At 31.1% G+C, this 16,821-nt stretch overlaps 1 protein-coding gene across 2 annotated transcripts in view; it reads right to left on the bottom strand.

Moving 5' to 3' along the window:
• LOC139495959 (cytoplasmic aconitate hydratase-like) overlaps positions 1–12,592 on the bottom strand; it is a 29,180-nt gene extending 16,588 nt beyond the window's left edge. The window contains exons 1-11 of one of the 2 annotated variants that reach the window (XM_071284384.1): positions 12,535–12,592; positions 9,286–9,378; positions 8,402–8,570; positions 7,785–7,922; positions 6,095–6,202; positions 5,093–5,162; positions 4,541–4,724; positions 4,026–4,165; positions 3,305–3,476; positions 2,332–2,432; positions 1,553–1,681 (exon numbers count right to left, since the gene is read on the bottom strand). In XM_071284384.1, coding sequence (XP_071140485.1) covers positions 1,553–1,681; positions 2,332–2,432; positions 3,305–3,476; positions 4,026–4,165; positions 4,541–4,724; positions 5,093–5,162; positions 6,095–6,202; positions 7,785–7,922; positions 8,402–8,570; positions 9,286–9,378; positions 12,535–12,550 — 1,320 coding nt within the window. In that variant the 5' untranslated portion in view covers positions 12,551–12,592. The remainder of the gene's footprint in view (positions 1–1,552; positions 1,682–2,331; positions 2,433–3,304; positions 3,477–4,025; positions 4,166–4,540; positions 4,725–5,092; positions 5,163–6,094; positions 6,203–7,784; positions 7,923–8,401; positions 8,571–9,285; positions 9,379–12,534) is intronic. The other variant, XM_071284385.1, reaches the window with a different exon arrangement.
• Between the last annotated feature and the right edge of the window lie 4,229 nt (positions 12,593–16,821).

The raw sequence follows: 16,821 nt of genomic DNA, 5'->3' as shown, positions 1-16,821 counted from the left end.
AAATGAGAAAAATTTAACCACCCCCTTTTTTTTCACATCCCCGTTTCCCTTTTTCCAAAACTGATATCAATTCAAATTTCTAATGGAGTTTGCAACAATAACTACTCTTTTAAATACATCATAAAATATTAAAATGTAAAATAAAGTGCTTGTTATCACTGAATGGTAAAGATTGGTTGGTAGTAAAAGTGAATATACATTGTTTATTGTATAAAACAATAAAAAAAACTTCATCAGCAACATTTTATATTGGCAAATTTCCAATGAAGTTATTTACATAAAGTTATTGGCAAATAAAAATAGAAAATGACATCATAGTCATGTCTGGCAAATGTCCAACATACATTATCTAAAAACATTTTAGATAAGATAAGGAAAAAAAGCTTCATCAGCAACATTTTATATTGGCAAATTTCCAATGAAAGTTATTTACATAAAGTTATTGGCAAATAAAAATAGAAAATGACATCATAGTCATGTCTGGCAAATTTCCAACATATATTATCAACTACTATTCTATACAAAGAAAGATAACTCCAATTGAAAATTAATTGCTATTGCACAATATTGTGCAATTAGATATTTCTTACTATTGTGCAATACTGTGCAATTGAAAATTTCTTGCTATTGCACAATACTTGATATGGAATCCTGATTTGGACCAACTTGAAAACTGAGCCCATAATCAAAAATCAAAGTACATGTTTAGATAAAGCATATCAAATAAGCCCAAGAATTTAATTTTTGTTAAAATCAAACTTAGTTTAATTTTGGACCCTTTGAACCTTAATGTAGACCAATTTGAAAACGGGAACAAAAATTAAGAATCTACATACATAGTTAGATTCGGCATATCAAAGAACCCCAATTATTCAATTTTTGATGAAATCACACAAAGTTCAATTTTGGACCCTTTGGGCCCCTTGTTCCTAAACTGTTGGGACCAAAACTCCCAAAATCAAACCCAACCTTCCTTTTTTGGTCATAAACCTTGTGTTTAAATTTCATAGATTTCTATTTACTTATACTAAAGTTATTGTGCGAAAACCAAGAATAATGCTTATTTGAGCCCTTTTTTGGCCCTTAATTCCTAAACTGTTGGAACCAAAACTCCAAAAATCAATCCAAACCGTCCTTTTGTGGTCATAAACCTTGTGTCAAAATTTCATAGATTTCTATACACCTAAACTAAAGTTATAGTGCGAAAACCAAGAAAATGCTTATTTGGGCCCTTTTTGGCCCCTAATTCCTAAAATGTTGGGACCAAAACTCCCAAAAATCAATCCAAACCTTCCTTTTGTGGTCATTAACCTTGTGTTAAAATTTCATTGATTTCTATTCACTTTTACTAAAGTTAGAGTGCGAAAACTAAAAGTATTCGGACGACGACGACGACGCCAACGTGATAGCAATATACGACCAAAAAATTAAAATTTTTGTGGTCGTATAAAAATAAAAACTGAACATGACGCATATTACATTATAATGCTCTATTGTTTTAAAATGGCTGGTAAATATTTCATCACACTAACTCTTGTTCTGTTCATTTTACCTTAAAGCTAACTTTATTGTTGAGACATTGTGTAAAATCAGACTTCATGTCTGTGACAGACACTTTATCCTGAGGTCTCTTTGGTCCAGAACAGCAGGCCCTCACTGTTGACAAGTCCAGCTCATATATCTGAAAAAAGAAAGATTATACATTTCATGATGCATTTTTTTTTTTGAATTTCAGCTATCTATTTTTTAAAGTTACAAATTGTAATAGTTAAAAAAAAAAATATTAAGATAGAATCAGGAGTTTTAAATCTGTTTACCTGTAAAAATAGTCACACATTCCATTTCCTTGTCTCATATCAAATAAAAATGTGTCCAAAATAAAGAACAGGTATATAATTATGGCAGTTGCCATTTAATATAAAAACATTTCAATGAATAAATTGCATAAATATTTATGAAATCGGTTAAAACATATTTTCAAGAAGATATGAATCGACTCCTTCCAGTTCTAACCAGGGGAGATTTGTGCTGGTGACTAAATTTGTTCCAAATACCATGTAAAACTAATTTGACTTGTTTGATTTTCATAAAATTATGACAAAATTTAAAATTTGAACCTTTGACGAAAATATAAAAAATTTCAAAAAACATAACCCACACACTCTATCGGCTAAAATTCATTGGATACATAGCAGTTTGATACACACTTATTTGATCATTGAGAAGCTTAATATTTCCTTTATAACAATAGAATGTAATTAAAACATTCAGCCGATTTTTATAGAGTTATCTCCCTGTAGTGTTATGTACCAACTTAATATAATGTTATACCTCTGAGAACACAGGATCTTCATTTTGATCTTTATAGTTTCTGAACATAGTAATAGATCGTAGATATTGCTCTATAAACTGGATCTGTTCATTGCTTCTCCCTGAAAGATAAAGTATGAGAAATTTATAAAGTAAATAGAGTACTCCAAATTCATAAATGTTTGCATTGTTTTTATTATAGTAAATATAAAGGTATCGTAAAATGAAAAACAAGCACTCAAAATAAAATTGTTTGTATGTAATATTTCCTGATATCACAATAATTAAACCTGCATTTTGATCAATTGTTCACAAAGCGCAATAATAAATGCATGCCTCCAATAGCCAACAATACAGTATAACTTTTTCTCATTGTTGAAGGGCATATGATTGCATGTAATTGCTTACATCCACTTCATTTGAACTTTGGTGGATAGTTGTCTCATTGGCAATTATACCACATTCATTTTTATATGCAAAATTTTCAGAATTGACAGTATCTAAAGTAATTGTGCTTTTTAAAACTATTGATGCACTGCAATAAGCATAAAGGAATAGATATAGGAAGAAGTGGTGTGAGTGCCAATGAGACAACTCTCCATCCAAATAACAATTTAAAAAAAGTAAACCATTATAGGTCAATGTACAGCCTTCAACACGGAGCCTTGGCTCACACCGAACAACAAGCTATAAAGGGCCCCAAAATTACTAGTGTAAAACCATTCAAACGGGAAAACCAACGGTCTAATCTATATAAAATTTAAAAAAACGAGAAACACGTATAAATTACATAAACAAAGGACAACTACTGTACATCAGATTCCTGACTTAGGACAGGTGCAAACATTTGCAGCAGGATTAAACGTTTATGAAGTTTGCTTTAGACAGTACTTATTATTCTTTTGGACGCCTTTTGGTTTCCATGCTCCCGTAGATTTATAATTTAAAACTTTGGGTGAATTTTAATTCAAGAAAATATAAAAGAATTACTCACCTGTTTGTAATAAATATTCCAGACTTTTATTATCAATAGGGAAGTATCCTACAGTAGCACCGTATTCAGGACACATGTTTGAGATCGTGGCTCTGTCAGCAATGGATAACTTAGAAACACCAGGTCCAAAGAATTCTACAAACTTTCCAACCACACCAATCTGCCTTAAGTGCTAAAAAAAGACAACATTCTTTTGATCAAATGTGGAAAGGGCATACATGTTTTTTGAGATCTCAACCATATGCATGTATCATTTAAACCTGGAAGTTTCAAAAATAATGGTATCAAAATACAAAATATTGAGAAGCAGACATTTGCTATAAATACTCTTATTAAAATAATATTATTATAAAAAGATTTTTTTTAAAGTTTTATTGCTCCTTATTTTACTGATGAATGGAATAAGTTTTCTAGCATTTAAAAATTCAGTTTTTGGAAAAATATTTTAAAGCATAAACATAAAAATGTTCTTTGCCTAGTGACAGCTAAGTGTTGATCATAAAACAGGGAGGCAGATGCACAACTTCTACAACACGAGTAGACATGTAATAAGACGATACACCATTTTGGCCCTTTTCTTTTCGTATAAAATGCATTTAATACTATAATGCGTTATATGAGACCCTCTTTTTCTGACATATTTTTGTTTCATGCAGGCATATTTATAAAGTGGTGTCGTCTGCCTTATGTTTTGGCTCAAACAATTTAATTGAAACTTTACCTTAGTTATTGTTAAGACAACATCTGTTGATGTGGTCATTTGGTCAACTTCTCCGGTCAATTTGTAACCAACAACTTGAGGAAGCACCATACTAATGGACTGGCCTAACATCACAGCTTCTGCTTCAATCCCTCCGACACCTACAAAATAACATGTGCAGTCAAAATTGTTCAACATGATGTCCATAAAAGTAAAGGATTTACAAGTACACATGGTACAGTTTGAATGCAAAAAAAAAACCGATATGAAAAAACAGTCAGAATGGAAAATTTCATAGTTGCATAAAAAAATGGAGTTGTCAATACTGTCGACTCTGGCCTGTTACATGACTGCCTAAATCCCTGCCATCTGGTGCACCGCAAACTTCATGTTCATTGTTAGAAAACAATATAGACAGTTGTCAGGCTTATGTCATTTGGTAGAGAGTTGTCTCATTGGCACTTGTACCATATCTTCTTATTCTAATAGTAAAATGGTGGCCTAAATCCAGTGTCATATCAAGAGGAATAACTTACCCCAGCCGACAACTCCTAAACCATTGATCATAGTTGTATGAGAATCTGTTCCCACTAAACTGTCTGGATACAATGTCCCATTATCATTAAAAACAACTCTGGCAAGGAACTCCAAGTTAACCTGATGAACTATCCCTGATCCTGGAGGTACTATCAACATATTCTTCAAAGCCCTTGCTCCCCACTGAAAAGAAAAACAAACTTTTACTTTTATGTAAGTAACAAACACACATTTGTCATGTCTATTATTATTCTGATCAATAAAACATTTGGATACTAACTACATTTTATAATGCAGTGTATAAGTTTTTTTCCATACCTTTATAAGGCATGAAAATAGGTACATTACAATAACAACACTTTTTTCTTTAAAAAGGCTTATAGCAAGGGTGGGGTAGTTTAATTAATAAATGTGAGTCATTGATCTTTACCAAAATGTAAATTATCTAAAAAATGGTTTTTGGCTGAAAGGATATTTTGAGTCCCTTCCTACCCTCTGACATACATTTTAATGGACTAGCCCTAATATAGAACCGATAAATTTCTACTCACCTTCAAAAATACAAATCTTTCTTTATTTCTTGTAAATTCTAATTCCTGATTCTGTTCTAAAGCGTCAGCACTGTAATAAAGCAAAACAATTTATAGTGTCAAAATAGACCATAATAGGACATCATTTCATACATAACCAACATTTTATTATTAACAATTAAGGGTGTGTTTATCAAATGAAACACAACTTTTAAAAAATATCATTTGAAAATTTTCAGTTTAAAAAGATTTCCATTGAGAATTTGTTAACAAGTTTATGTTCTTTAAAATAAAATTTCATCTTAAAAGTGAATGTTCTTAATTACAAGAAAAAAGTAATAATGAAAGAACAATAAATCTGAATAAAATGCACAATGAAAGAAGCAAAAGGAATAAATTAGCGAACAAACAGCAGATGAGTTCCCTTTAGCATGTTTAGACTTTATGACAAAGTACATTTGTAGTAGGGTTTTCTCATTATTACTGTAAATAATTTTACCTGACCAAGTCTATGTTCATATTACTGAATTAATTTTACCAGATCAAGCAGGACATAAACAAATATACATGTATATAAATGTCATTGTGTTTTAAAGACATTCTGATTATTATAAAATAGGCAGACAATTTCCATTTTCAAATATATTTGTACATGTATCATATGTTACTTGAGCATTGCAACCTACAACACTTAACCTATTAATTTCATTATATATAAGACACACTTAAATATCAGTATTATGAAGAATATTCTTATAAAGTCAGAATTAAAACCTGATTAGAATGTAAAAAGTAGGGAAGCATCTTCATTTAAGATAGAAAATCCAAGAATTCTGAGTACTAAATTTTGAAACAATTTGTTTTATGTTTTTGAAACAACTGACTGCCCTGTTCATATACTATTGAAAATTAACAAACAGTTCCTCTTTTATGAAGATATTTCCCCACGTTCTACCTTAATATTATGTAAACATATGACAAATTAACACAACAATCAAACATCTTGTAACTATGGCTACCAACCTAGATGTTTTGTGGCCATGAAATGGACAAATTTTATCAGAGCAAGGACCTTCACAGTTCAAACATTTGGGCTGACCTCCTCCAGGATTTGGGGAGAATCTCAAAGTACTGTAAGGAGAAAAAAAATCTTGAATTTTACAAAATTATTTTTTTTTCACTCACATCCGCACATAATAAGATCTTAAATATTTATTGATATTATCATGATTATTTTGCTCCTATAAAATCATTTAATACACAACATTTTTCCAATACTGCATATCAATATTCAATATTCATGATATTTATCATATTTTAAAAAAAGTTTCAGAAACTAAGCATCATAATTATACTAATTGTAATGTCTTGCTTTTTTTATTATTGTTTTTACAAAAAATCAGCATAAATATATTTAAAAAAGCTGTGTTAGATGATCATCATCAAATTTAAAAAAAAAAAGGCTTAATCACAGTTAGTAACGACACTAAGAGGGTCTACCTAAGGTGATGTTACTATTAGGGGCTCTACTAGGTTACTCCCCTTAGGTCACAAGGTCATGTTTAATAATTGCCTTAGATCACAAGGTCACTTTTAAGCAAATTGATTTTTTTTTTCAAATGAAGATGTTAGGTTGCAAAGTTGCTGAGAGCGAATTAAATGAGGAGATCATTTTTTTAAAAGTTATTATCAGCAGCTGACTATATACGAATATTTAAAAAAAAAAAGAGAAAAGGGGGGAATATATATTTGTCCATTTATGGACAAAACAATCTCACCTACCCAAGCACCTGATTTACATGAAATAATCATTATATAGGACAATTTATTAATAGATAAAACATGCAAGAACTGGTTAACTGTGCAGGTGGGAATTTAAATGAAAAAAATACAAAATTGGATTTACAAAAAAAAATTCATGTTTTGACCATTTTAATTCAGATAATGAATGATAATCAACATAAGTTTTTTTTTTTCAAAATGCAACCAAATCTTGTCAAAAATTAGAAGCAGAACCTCAATTAAAACTTATAATTTAATGTATTATAGTCTTTCAAATTGATTAATGAACTATATCACAAACTTAAGTTATTAGCATACTTGATCTGAACTACATGTTTGGATTTTCTTGCTTCCCTAAAGAATTTTATCATGTTGACAGATGTACTTTTCAGAACAACACCTTTTTTGATTGAGTCAGAAATTAAAATTTTACCAAGTAATAAACTTTTAAGGACATTCATTTTTTTCTTTTTAAAAAAAGTACCGGTACTGTAATCATGGTAATGGAAGACAAAGGTGCAATTCAATTGACTAAGTAAATTCAGAAATTATTGCAATGTTTTTATTATTGTGAAAAATGATTTTTCTCAATATAGCAAAAATTAAAACCACATTTTAGTTTAAAATGACAAAATTGTAATAATAAATGCACGCAATAATTGCTGAATTTAGAGTGATTTAGAATCTTATGCATTTTTGGTAATATTTTCAAATGTATTCACCTCCTAAGAAACCTCTTAAACAATGGAAATTCAAACAGATATTATTGGTTACGAACAATGAATTTACCCAAAAGACTTTGGATTCTGAAACGAATATTTTAACTATAGGTGATAAACTGGTTATATTTATAGAAAGGAATATTTGGGATGGGTAACTATGCATTATAAAATATTGATTGACTGTACTAGCCTAATTATAAAATGTATACCTCCTTGAGACATCCACCTGTATAGAGTGGTCAATAACTAGGTCAGCTGGACACACTGGGTTGATTTTCTGTGGATCACCTCCAAGCCTTTTCACAGCATCTCTCATAGCAGCAAAATCAACTACTGCTGGTACACCACTGTAAATATAATGAACAAATTTCACACTAAAAATATTGAATGGTTCCCACTCATCATTTTAAATAAATGTGCTGTGGAGTCATTAATTTTCAGTGGTTTTACATTTTAAAGTCTGTTTTAAGTTGTTTAAAGAATTAGTGGTAACATCTTTGAAATTTGAGGTTCATATCAGATATATAGATTTATTGTTAGTGGTTGACAATACTTTCAACACTCTAGGCCTATACCGTCTCAGTCAGTTTATATTGGTGGACGAAGCTGGATTGCCGTTCAGAAAACCCCCAATTTTTACCAAGAAAACTGACAATCCTAGTCAATTCTGATTGAAGTCAACCCCAACAAACTTCAAGGTGCAGGGTTACAACTCACAATCTCAGACTCAGGGTTGACTGGCTAGTGATAATGTAGCTGAGCTACTTAGACCACTAGAAACTGAAATTTTGTTTGTAGAACCATTGCATATTCTTCCTTTACTTACGTGAAATCCTGTAAGATGACCCTGGCTGGTTTAAAAGGAATTTCCACATTTTTGGTTTGATTTTTCTCCCAGTCCAGAATATGTTCCACATCTTTCTGTAGTACCTGGAAATCATCACAGTTCCTGATGGCTGACTCCAGTAGTACTCTGATGGAATAAGGAAGCTTTTCTAAAAAATACAAAAAACTTGAATCGTCATCAGATTCAGTGTTTCCTTTCACCCAGTAATTTATGTAAAGGATACCTTGAACAATTGAACAGAACTTTTGATGCAGTAAACTCTTCCCTCCCTTTAACATGTTTAATAATTTGATCTCACAGCAGAATACATTAATGAAGACCCATTGGTGGCCTTCGGCTGTTATCTGCTCTTTGGTTGTGTTGTTGTCTCTTTGATACATTAGGCATTTCGATTCTCAATTTTATGTACACACAATACATGCAATACATTTGTGTATTTCAAAAATGTCTTTGAGGTTTGTAATTCAAATTCAATGCATTTTAACTATCTTAAAAAATACACTCATTTTAGTCTAATAATATTGCAGATTCATAAATTATTAGGGGTAAACCAATTTTCATGATTATTGGTGAACTTAAAATTAAAATCTTCATGATGAATAATTTTGCTATAGGTTTGTATGCAGATTTTAGCAAAACCATGAGACCAAATATATACAGGAAAATACATTTTTTCTTTAGTCTTGAAAATACCTGTAAATGAATTCTCTGTACATAGCTTGTAGGACTTACATACAATAGACATCATGGAGGCTTTGGTGCAACACTAAACTCACCTACTACAAACTCTGTGCTGACAATGACAGAAATAAAATGTTCAAGGTTTTTCATGTAATATTGTTGCACCATTAAATTATACTCACGATATCTCGGATCATTTAATGCTGACAGATTGAAGAATTTGTAGTCTTTGCCTCCAATATTAGCTGTTTGCACCAAACGCTGGAAGGGGTTTTCTGAAGAAAAAATTAAAAGATATGGATATGTCATGTATGTATTTATTTGACAGGCTTGAAACCACTTTTGAGTTGGGATATTGTTCTGATCCATGAAGTCGCAAAATTAATCGCTGATAAACATGATAAACATTCGTTGGTTTACAGTTTATTTTGAACATAAACTTATCAAAGATATTAATTAGATTTTGCATACAACTGCAGTATGAACTATCACAAAATAATGCCTTTTCTTAGTCTTTTCATTTTTTCTTAAATTTGATTATATCACAATAGACAGAACATTTTTCATTTTGAATAGAAAGCAGACAAATTGAAAAACAGTCATAAAATGCTAAAACTGTCCTTAAACATTAAATCATCGATCATATACAGTCAGGGGACTTACTAAAATGAGTGATTTAGAAAATCACTCATTTAAGTAACAAGATTTCCACAAATGTTGGAAGTTAGAGTTATCTTTCTTTAATAATCACCTATTTAAGTAGTACAAATTAATCACTAGAAGAAGTGATTTAATTTTATTGTAGCTTTAAATATAGAATACTAATGATACAGGGACTAATTATGTTTCTAAAATTATCAGAACCAACATCTGTGTTGATAGGATGACCAGGTCATTTCAGGTGATGACCTTGTACTGAATCTAGGATAATGACATAAAAATCACTTGCTTAAGCAGGCCCGTAGCCAGGAATTTCCAAAGGGGGGTTCATTGGCCTCAAAAACTTGACTTTAACAGTCACAATTCGAACAGAACGTCATGAACGTTGACTTTAACAGTCATTATTTGTTTTCAAAGAGTGGTTCGTCCGAACCCCCCGAACGCCCCCTGGCTACGGGTATGTTAAGTATCATACCTCAATTTCCTTCCCAAAAATCACTTCTTTAAATATCATTATTTTAATAACCCCCACTAATTTCAACACCCCTGAACAGTGAAATTTTTATCGCAAACAGTAGAATTTTATTACATAATCTGAAAGATGAAACCTTGAACTTCACAGGAAAAATACTCCCACTGCTGGGAAAAATCTGCTAAAAAAGTATCAGTTCATTATGTAAAGCCATTATTATAGCATTTTTTCAACTAAAATAGAATTTGCAGCTAAATGATAGCATTAAAAGCATAAACCTTGCCACTTAAAAGAAGCAAAAAGGTCATTTTTTTCAATTTTACTAATGAAAAGACATTATTTAAACCTATGTGTTTAAAATTTTGGTAAAACTACAAAATCACAATTTGTGACAAAACTTTGAATTTGTACTTTAATAAGTGATTTAAAAATCACTTTTTTAAGTAAGTCCCCTGACTGATATACATAGATTTTTCCTAATACATGTAAAAATTGATATTTTGTTACATGTACCATGATAACATGTAAATATCTGTTTAATTTGTATTCAAATAAAATCAATGGGTCACCAATACATGTATAAACCAATCTGCTACTGTGTTTGTAATACACTACATGTAGTACTGTACTAAAACATTTTGTAAAATATTGAAAACAATCACAATGGCTTTATGCTTAAATTGACATTTTGTAATTTTGTTGTATTTATCATCAAGAACATCACAGGCTTGTACAGTTCATCTCTACAAGCCAACAGAATCCCACTAAAATTTTCATAAAATTGAGCTTCAGGCTAGCTTGTGGATTAATATTATTAAGTGTAAATTTATCTGGAATCATTGCATCCATTTTAAAAACAAATCTGTTGCTGTGTTACATATTTAGTTTTTCATGATTTTTGGGGTACATTAATTAGGCCATTAGTTTTCTCGTTTGCTTTACATTTGTTATTTCAGGTTTTTTTATAGCTTACTATACGGTATGGGATTTGCTCATTGTTGAAGGCTGTATGGTGACCTATAGTTGTAAATTTCTGTGTCATATGGTCTCCTGTGAAGAGTTGTATCATTGACAATCATACGGTCATACCACATCTTTTTAATACCTATGTTATAAGAACAAATTATGACCTTAAACATGCTAAAAGAGAATGTGTATTAACTAGAGCATGTGATTTCACTTCCAAAATTACAAATGCAATGACCAGGGCACAATTCTGTCCAGTATAGAACCACTCTTCAATCGGCAAAGGGAATTTATTTGTTTAAAATGTGTGTAATAACAGAATCGAATTGATAATTGGCAAATGGACTATTGGACCCAATCAATTTTGACTAGGGAGAACATGATTCAACTTCGAACATTACAAATCCACCAAACAGGATTCTTTCCGGAATTCCTTTGGAGAGTTAGCCAGTGTATACATTTATCCTAAATGGAGATTACTTATAATTATATAAGAAGCATCACCACAACTTTAATATGGGGACGAAGGCCCCTATTACAGTAGAAAAATCAATCCAAAAAAAATCCAAAAAAAATCGTGAAAATCCCAAATTTTCATTGTACTAATGAACTCAAAATCATTCAAATTTTATTTGACGCTTTTTTTAATTCCCGCATTTGCGCAGAACGCAGAAATCTACTTTCTCCTTCTGGTCTCGTTGTCGTGAGACTTTGAGTAGTCTAGTAAAATATAGGAACTCAAGGAACACAATACCAATATTTCATTTTATAAAATTCTTTGTCTATGATATGAATTAACGTTAGCTGATGCATTGCGTTACTTTGTTTACATTGAACATGACGTCATAACTTAAATGACTTCACATTTAAATCCCTAACAACAGAACCAAAATCGGAAACGTTATGGTATTTCCGTTTCTTTTTTTTTTTTAACAAATATGTAAGTTACAAAAAAAATAATTCATACAGACTTCGCTCCCATTCACAGGTAATGCCTGTCTCATATTAAATAGGAAAGCTGACACTATAGCAACATGTATTATTTCTACAGTTATGATGTAACATGTAGAGATGAGAGACTCACATCATGAAATATTAAAACAATTAACTGTGTATGATTTTATTCTTATTTAAGTCGATATGACGACCTATTTTATGACCTTGCGATTGTTATAACAGGATCTAAGGAAATATGGGTTGACAAGTGATATGAATATATACAAAAATACGTGGGAATCTAAATGTGGATAAGATGAACTACTGTGTCTACTAAAAAGGAATAGTCTAATGTTTTCTTTATAAAGAATGGCAGAAATATAGCAAATTTTAAAACCTGTTGTGGTCGCCATTTTCACTTTTGCTTCCGTCACGTGTGACAATGTCAAATGAATAAACGCTAGATTTCTTTTTATCAAATTCTATTTTGAGAATGGTAGGTACAAAAACCAAAAATAAAAAAAATGACGAATGTGTAAAAGGATCTAAAAGCCAATAAATTATGAAATAAATTTTACAGAATAAACGGGATGAAATTTAGATTTTCAATTCAACACTATATTTATTCTACTGAATGCGTTTTCCCAGTTCAAACTTTTACAACTTTATGATTGATTGGTTGATTGATTAACTGATTGATTGGTTGAGTAACTTGATGACTAATTGTGTTGATGACTGATTGATTGATTTCTTGGTTGGTTTGTTGATCAATCAATCAATCAATCAATCAATCAATCAATCAATCAATCAATCAATCAATCAATCAATCAATCAATCAATCAATCAATCAATCAATCAATCAATTACTTAGTCTTTTTTTATGTTGTGTTTTGTGTACTAGTGTTTGTGGGTTTGTCCCGGTTTTTTTTTTTAAACAATGCATTGTCAGTTTATTTTCTATTTATGAGTATATAAAAAAGAAGATGTGGTATGATTGCCAATGAGACAACTATCCACAAAAGACCAAAATGACACAGACATTAACAACTATAGGTCACCATACGGCCTTCAACAATGAGCAAAGCCCATACCGCATAGTCAGCTATAAAAGGCCCCGATAAGATGAATGTCGTTCTGGTATCTTTTGCCCCTCTTTTACTTAATCGATTGAGGAATTGTTTTAATGATTCATAGATTGATTTGAGTTTAGTGCTATATGTGTAACCGGAGAGCATGTATCCCCCTCCCCCCCCCCCCCCAGAAAATCAAATGGTTGCTGCCTTAGGTCGTTATTTTTTCTGTTTAACATTTTTCATTTCGGGGCCTTTTATAGTCGATTATGCGTTATGGGCTTTGCTCATTGTTGAAGGCCGTACGGTGACATATGGTTGTTAATTTCTGTGTCAATTTGGTTTCTTGTGAAGAGTTGTCTCATTGGCAACCATACCCGACATCTTCTTTTTTATATGTTCAATGACAAGACGAATGCAATGCAAACATATCTTAAATTGGAGGCAACATGAATGCGTTATTTCTATTCTATTCTCTGTAAATTCAATTCACAACTCTCCTAGAATAAGGACGATTTAGAGCTTCAAATGTTTTTTTGACGACAGCATGTTTCGGTACATATACCCGTATCTTTTTTTTTTTTTTTTTTTTTTTTTTTATTTCAAATAGATTTGAGAAACTTTAAACAATCCAAATATCAATCAAAAGCCTAAATAGTATGCAACCTGTGTTCTCTGGCAGGACTAGAGTATCTTTCAGTTTGAAATCGCCCACTTGAGAGACAATATTTACTCTAGTATACAACAGTACCTAATCCAGACGTTTTCATCATATTGTCTGAAATTGACATGGTATATATACCTTATAATGTCTTAATGTTTTGGTCAATTTTGAATCATTGTCTCTTTTAACATTTTTTTTAAATACACTTCGATTTTATGATTATCCCCTGTAAAGAACCCCTTTACCTTTAAAAGTAGTATACGATTGTCTATTTCTGATCTGTTCATATTTGATATGTTCTGCTAGACCAATGCTTGGTTAGATTTATTAAGCTCTTCACCGGTTGTTATTAATAAATACAATATTATTTGTCTAGTAATGCACTCTGTTTACTTTCTTCTGAAAATAAGTCGACGGTTTGAGTAAAGGTTGTATCCCCTGTCGCCTGCGTGACAGCAGAGACATATAGTATTTATAGAAAAATTTATAGATAATTTATTGGCATGAGACAACTTTGTTGCATTGAAATAACTATTGCATATTGATTTTTTACTCTAATTTTAGACAAGTCACTTGCAAATTTAGATATTATACATTTGTATTTAAGCACAAAAACAAGTATGAATGTTTCAATTTAAACAATAATATATGAATACTATTTCGAAAGACAGATAATAATGGATCACAGTTTATGCGGAAGATTTATTTTTAAATAACAAAATATACGTTTTAATCAAGGACAATATCGTTCATGATTGTCTATATATAATTTTATTTATATTTATTGACTTACTTATATACAATTTTGAAATCTCAGTAAAATGTAAAAATGCAATAACACTTTAGATGTAGCATCCTCGGTAGCATCGTGCATATCCCCATTTATATTAAGGACAAAACAATCAATGATTAATTTTTGTTAGGAAAAAAATTATTGTTATAAAATCTTATTATTGTATTCTCCCGGGCGCTAATTTTCCTTCCCCGGGCGCTTTTTCTTTTTCCCTGGCGCTAATTTTCCTTCCCCGGGCGCTTTTTCTTTTCCCGGGCGCTCTCGGGCGCTCCCGAGCGCTTTTTAGTAGGACCGAAGATCGATTTCAAATGATACCTTATCAGCAATCAAAATTCAATCAACAGTAATTAAAAGTAATTATAAAATAAAGTGTAACAACGAATGCAGCAAAGAATTTTATTTAATTAATATAAATTTGGTAAATATTCTGTATTTAACTTTTAATAGATATGTTAGACTCAGATCGACGTCCGGCCTCTAATCGACGTCCGTCCCTCAAATCAACGGCCGTTTCTCTAATTTTCGTCCAAATCTGACGTTACATTCTCAAATCCACGTCCAATATTTTGATACCCCAATCGACGTCCAATGTGACGGCATGTATTTACAAAACTACGCCCGATTGATTGTAGTCGTCTTTAATCGATGTCCAATATCAATAATTGATAAATTACTAGGCTTAATTGTTTACACTTATACATGTATATGTTTTGTAGGGTTTAAACATTTATACATACTTTCCATATAGATTTTTTCAACCCAAAATAGGTATCATGCATATTATTAAAGTTTATCTTGATAAAAAAAATAATCGAATCTATCTACATAGAAGCGTGTTATTCCTATTCATGTTAATAAATGACATGCATGTAAATAGATGTCAAGGAGAAAGCACCCTAACGACAAAAAAAACCCCAAAAAACCCCAACCAAACGACATCTAGAGGGCATTTTCAATCTTCAACAATAGACCAAAAAAGAAGTACAGCCAATCTTTTTGAGAGTATTATAATTTGGACTCTCTAAAATATTTTGCAACAAATTTCTGAGTTTTACACCTTGCGGGAAACATATACGCAAGACATTGGCATCATGTTTTATGTTGTGCTATTACACAACTGTTCTAGGTTGAGTGCTCAAACACATGTTTAACCCCGTCATATTCTTTATGTGCCTGTAGTCTAGTGGTTGTCGTTGGTGTATGTTTGTCATATGTGTTTTCAGATTTTTTTTATAAATAAGACTCTCTTTTTCGCGTGCTAGCTCCGAAATTTTCTAATTTGATTTGTTTACATTATTCACGTCATACCACATCTCCTTATTTTCATGTAATCTCTAAAATTAAAACAAAAGTGATATCACAACCTATTTACATATTTAGTCTAGTATGTTATAAATATATAAAAAAAAACATTTTTGTTTGAATAGATCCTATTTGTCACACATAATTTGTTTAAAGGTCTAAAAATTTCGGCTACTGTCAGTTCTGGTCAATTTTGTATTATGTGTCCAAAACGGACGTTGATTAGAAAGGCTAGAAATTGGACGTCGATTAGAGAACCCCACAAATAGACGTCGATCAGATAGGAATAAAATTGGACACCGATTTGGAAAGATATTTTATTGTGACGTCAGATTTGGACGTCGATTTGGAAGAACGGACGTCGATTAGAGACTGGACGTTGATCTGAGTCTTACAGATATACATAAATATCAATATATATATATACATGTATATATTTCGTTCATTAATGTAACATATACATACATGTATCATAAATGAATATAGGGCGAACGAACCCAGGGCGAACGAACTATCAGGGCGAACAAACTCAGTGCGAAAGAAACCTAGGGCGAACATGTAATCAGGGCGAACGATACCGATACCCATATAACCGCCTTACCGAGCGCTCAAATTATCGATATTGATAGAAGTCGTAAAACTGCATGGATATTGGAAAAATATGATTATATACAAAATATATGGCATTTGAAATCATACCAGATAAAATAATTGTAAATATATGAAGTAAAACAACGCAAGCTTAACATGCTTAATGAGATTATAAAATATGTACACATACTAAGATCCATTCACATTTTTCAAGAGTCACATAATTAAAAGCTATTTATAATTAAAAAATGAATAAAGAAAAAA

This window comes from Mytilus edulis, chromosome 11, assembly GCF_963676685.1.
Source record: "Mytilus edulis chromosome 11, xbMytEdul2.2, whole genome shotgun sequence".
Taxonomy (NCBI): Eukaryota; Metazoa; Mollusca; class Bivalvia; order Mytilida; family Mytilidae; genus Mytilus; species Mytilus edulis.
This window is presented reverse-complemented; position numbering and strand designations above follow the sequence as displayed.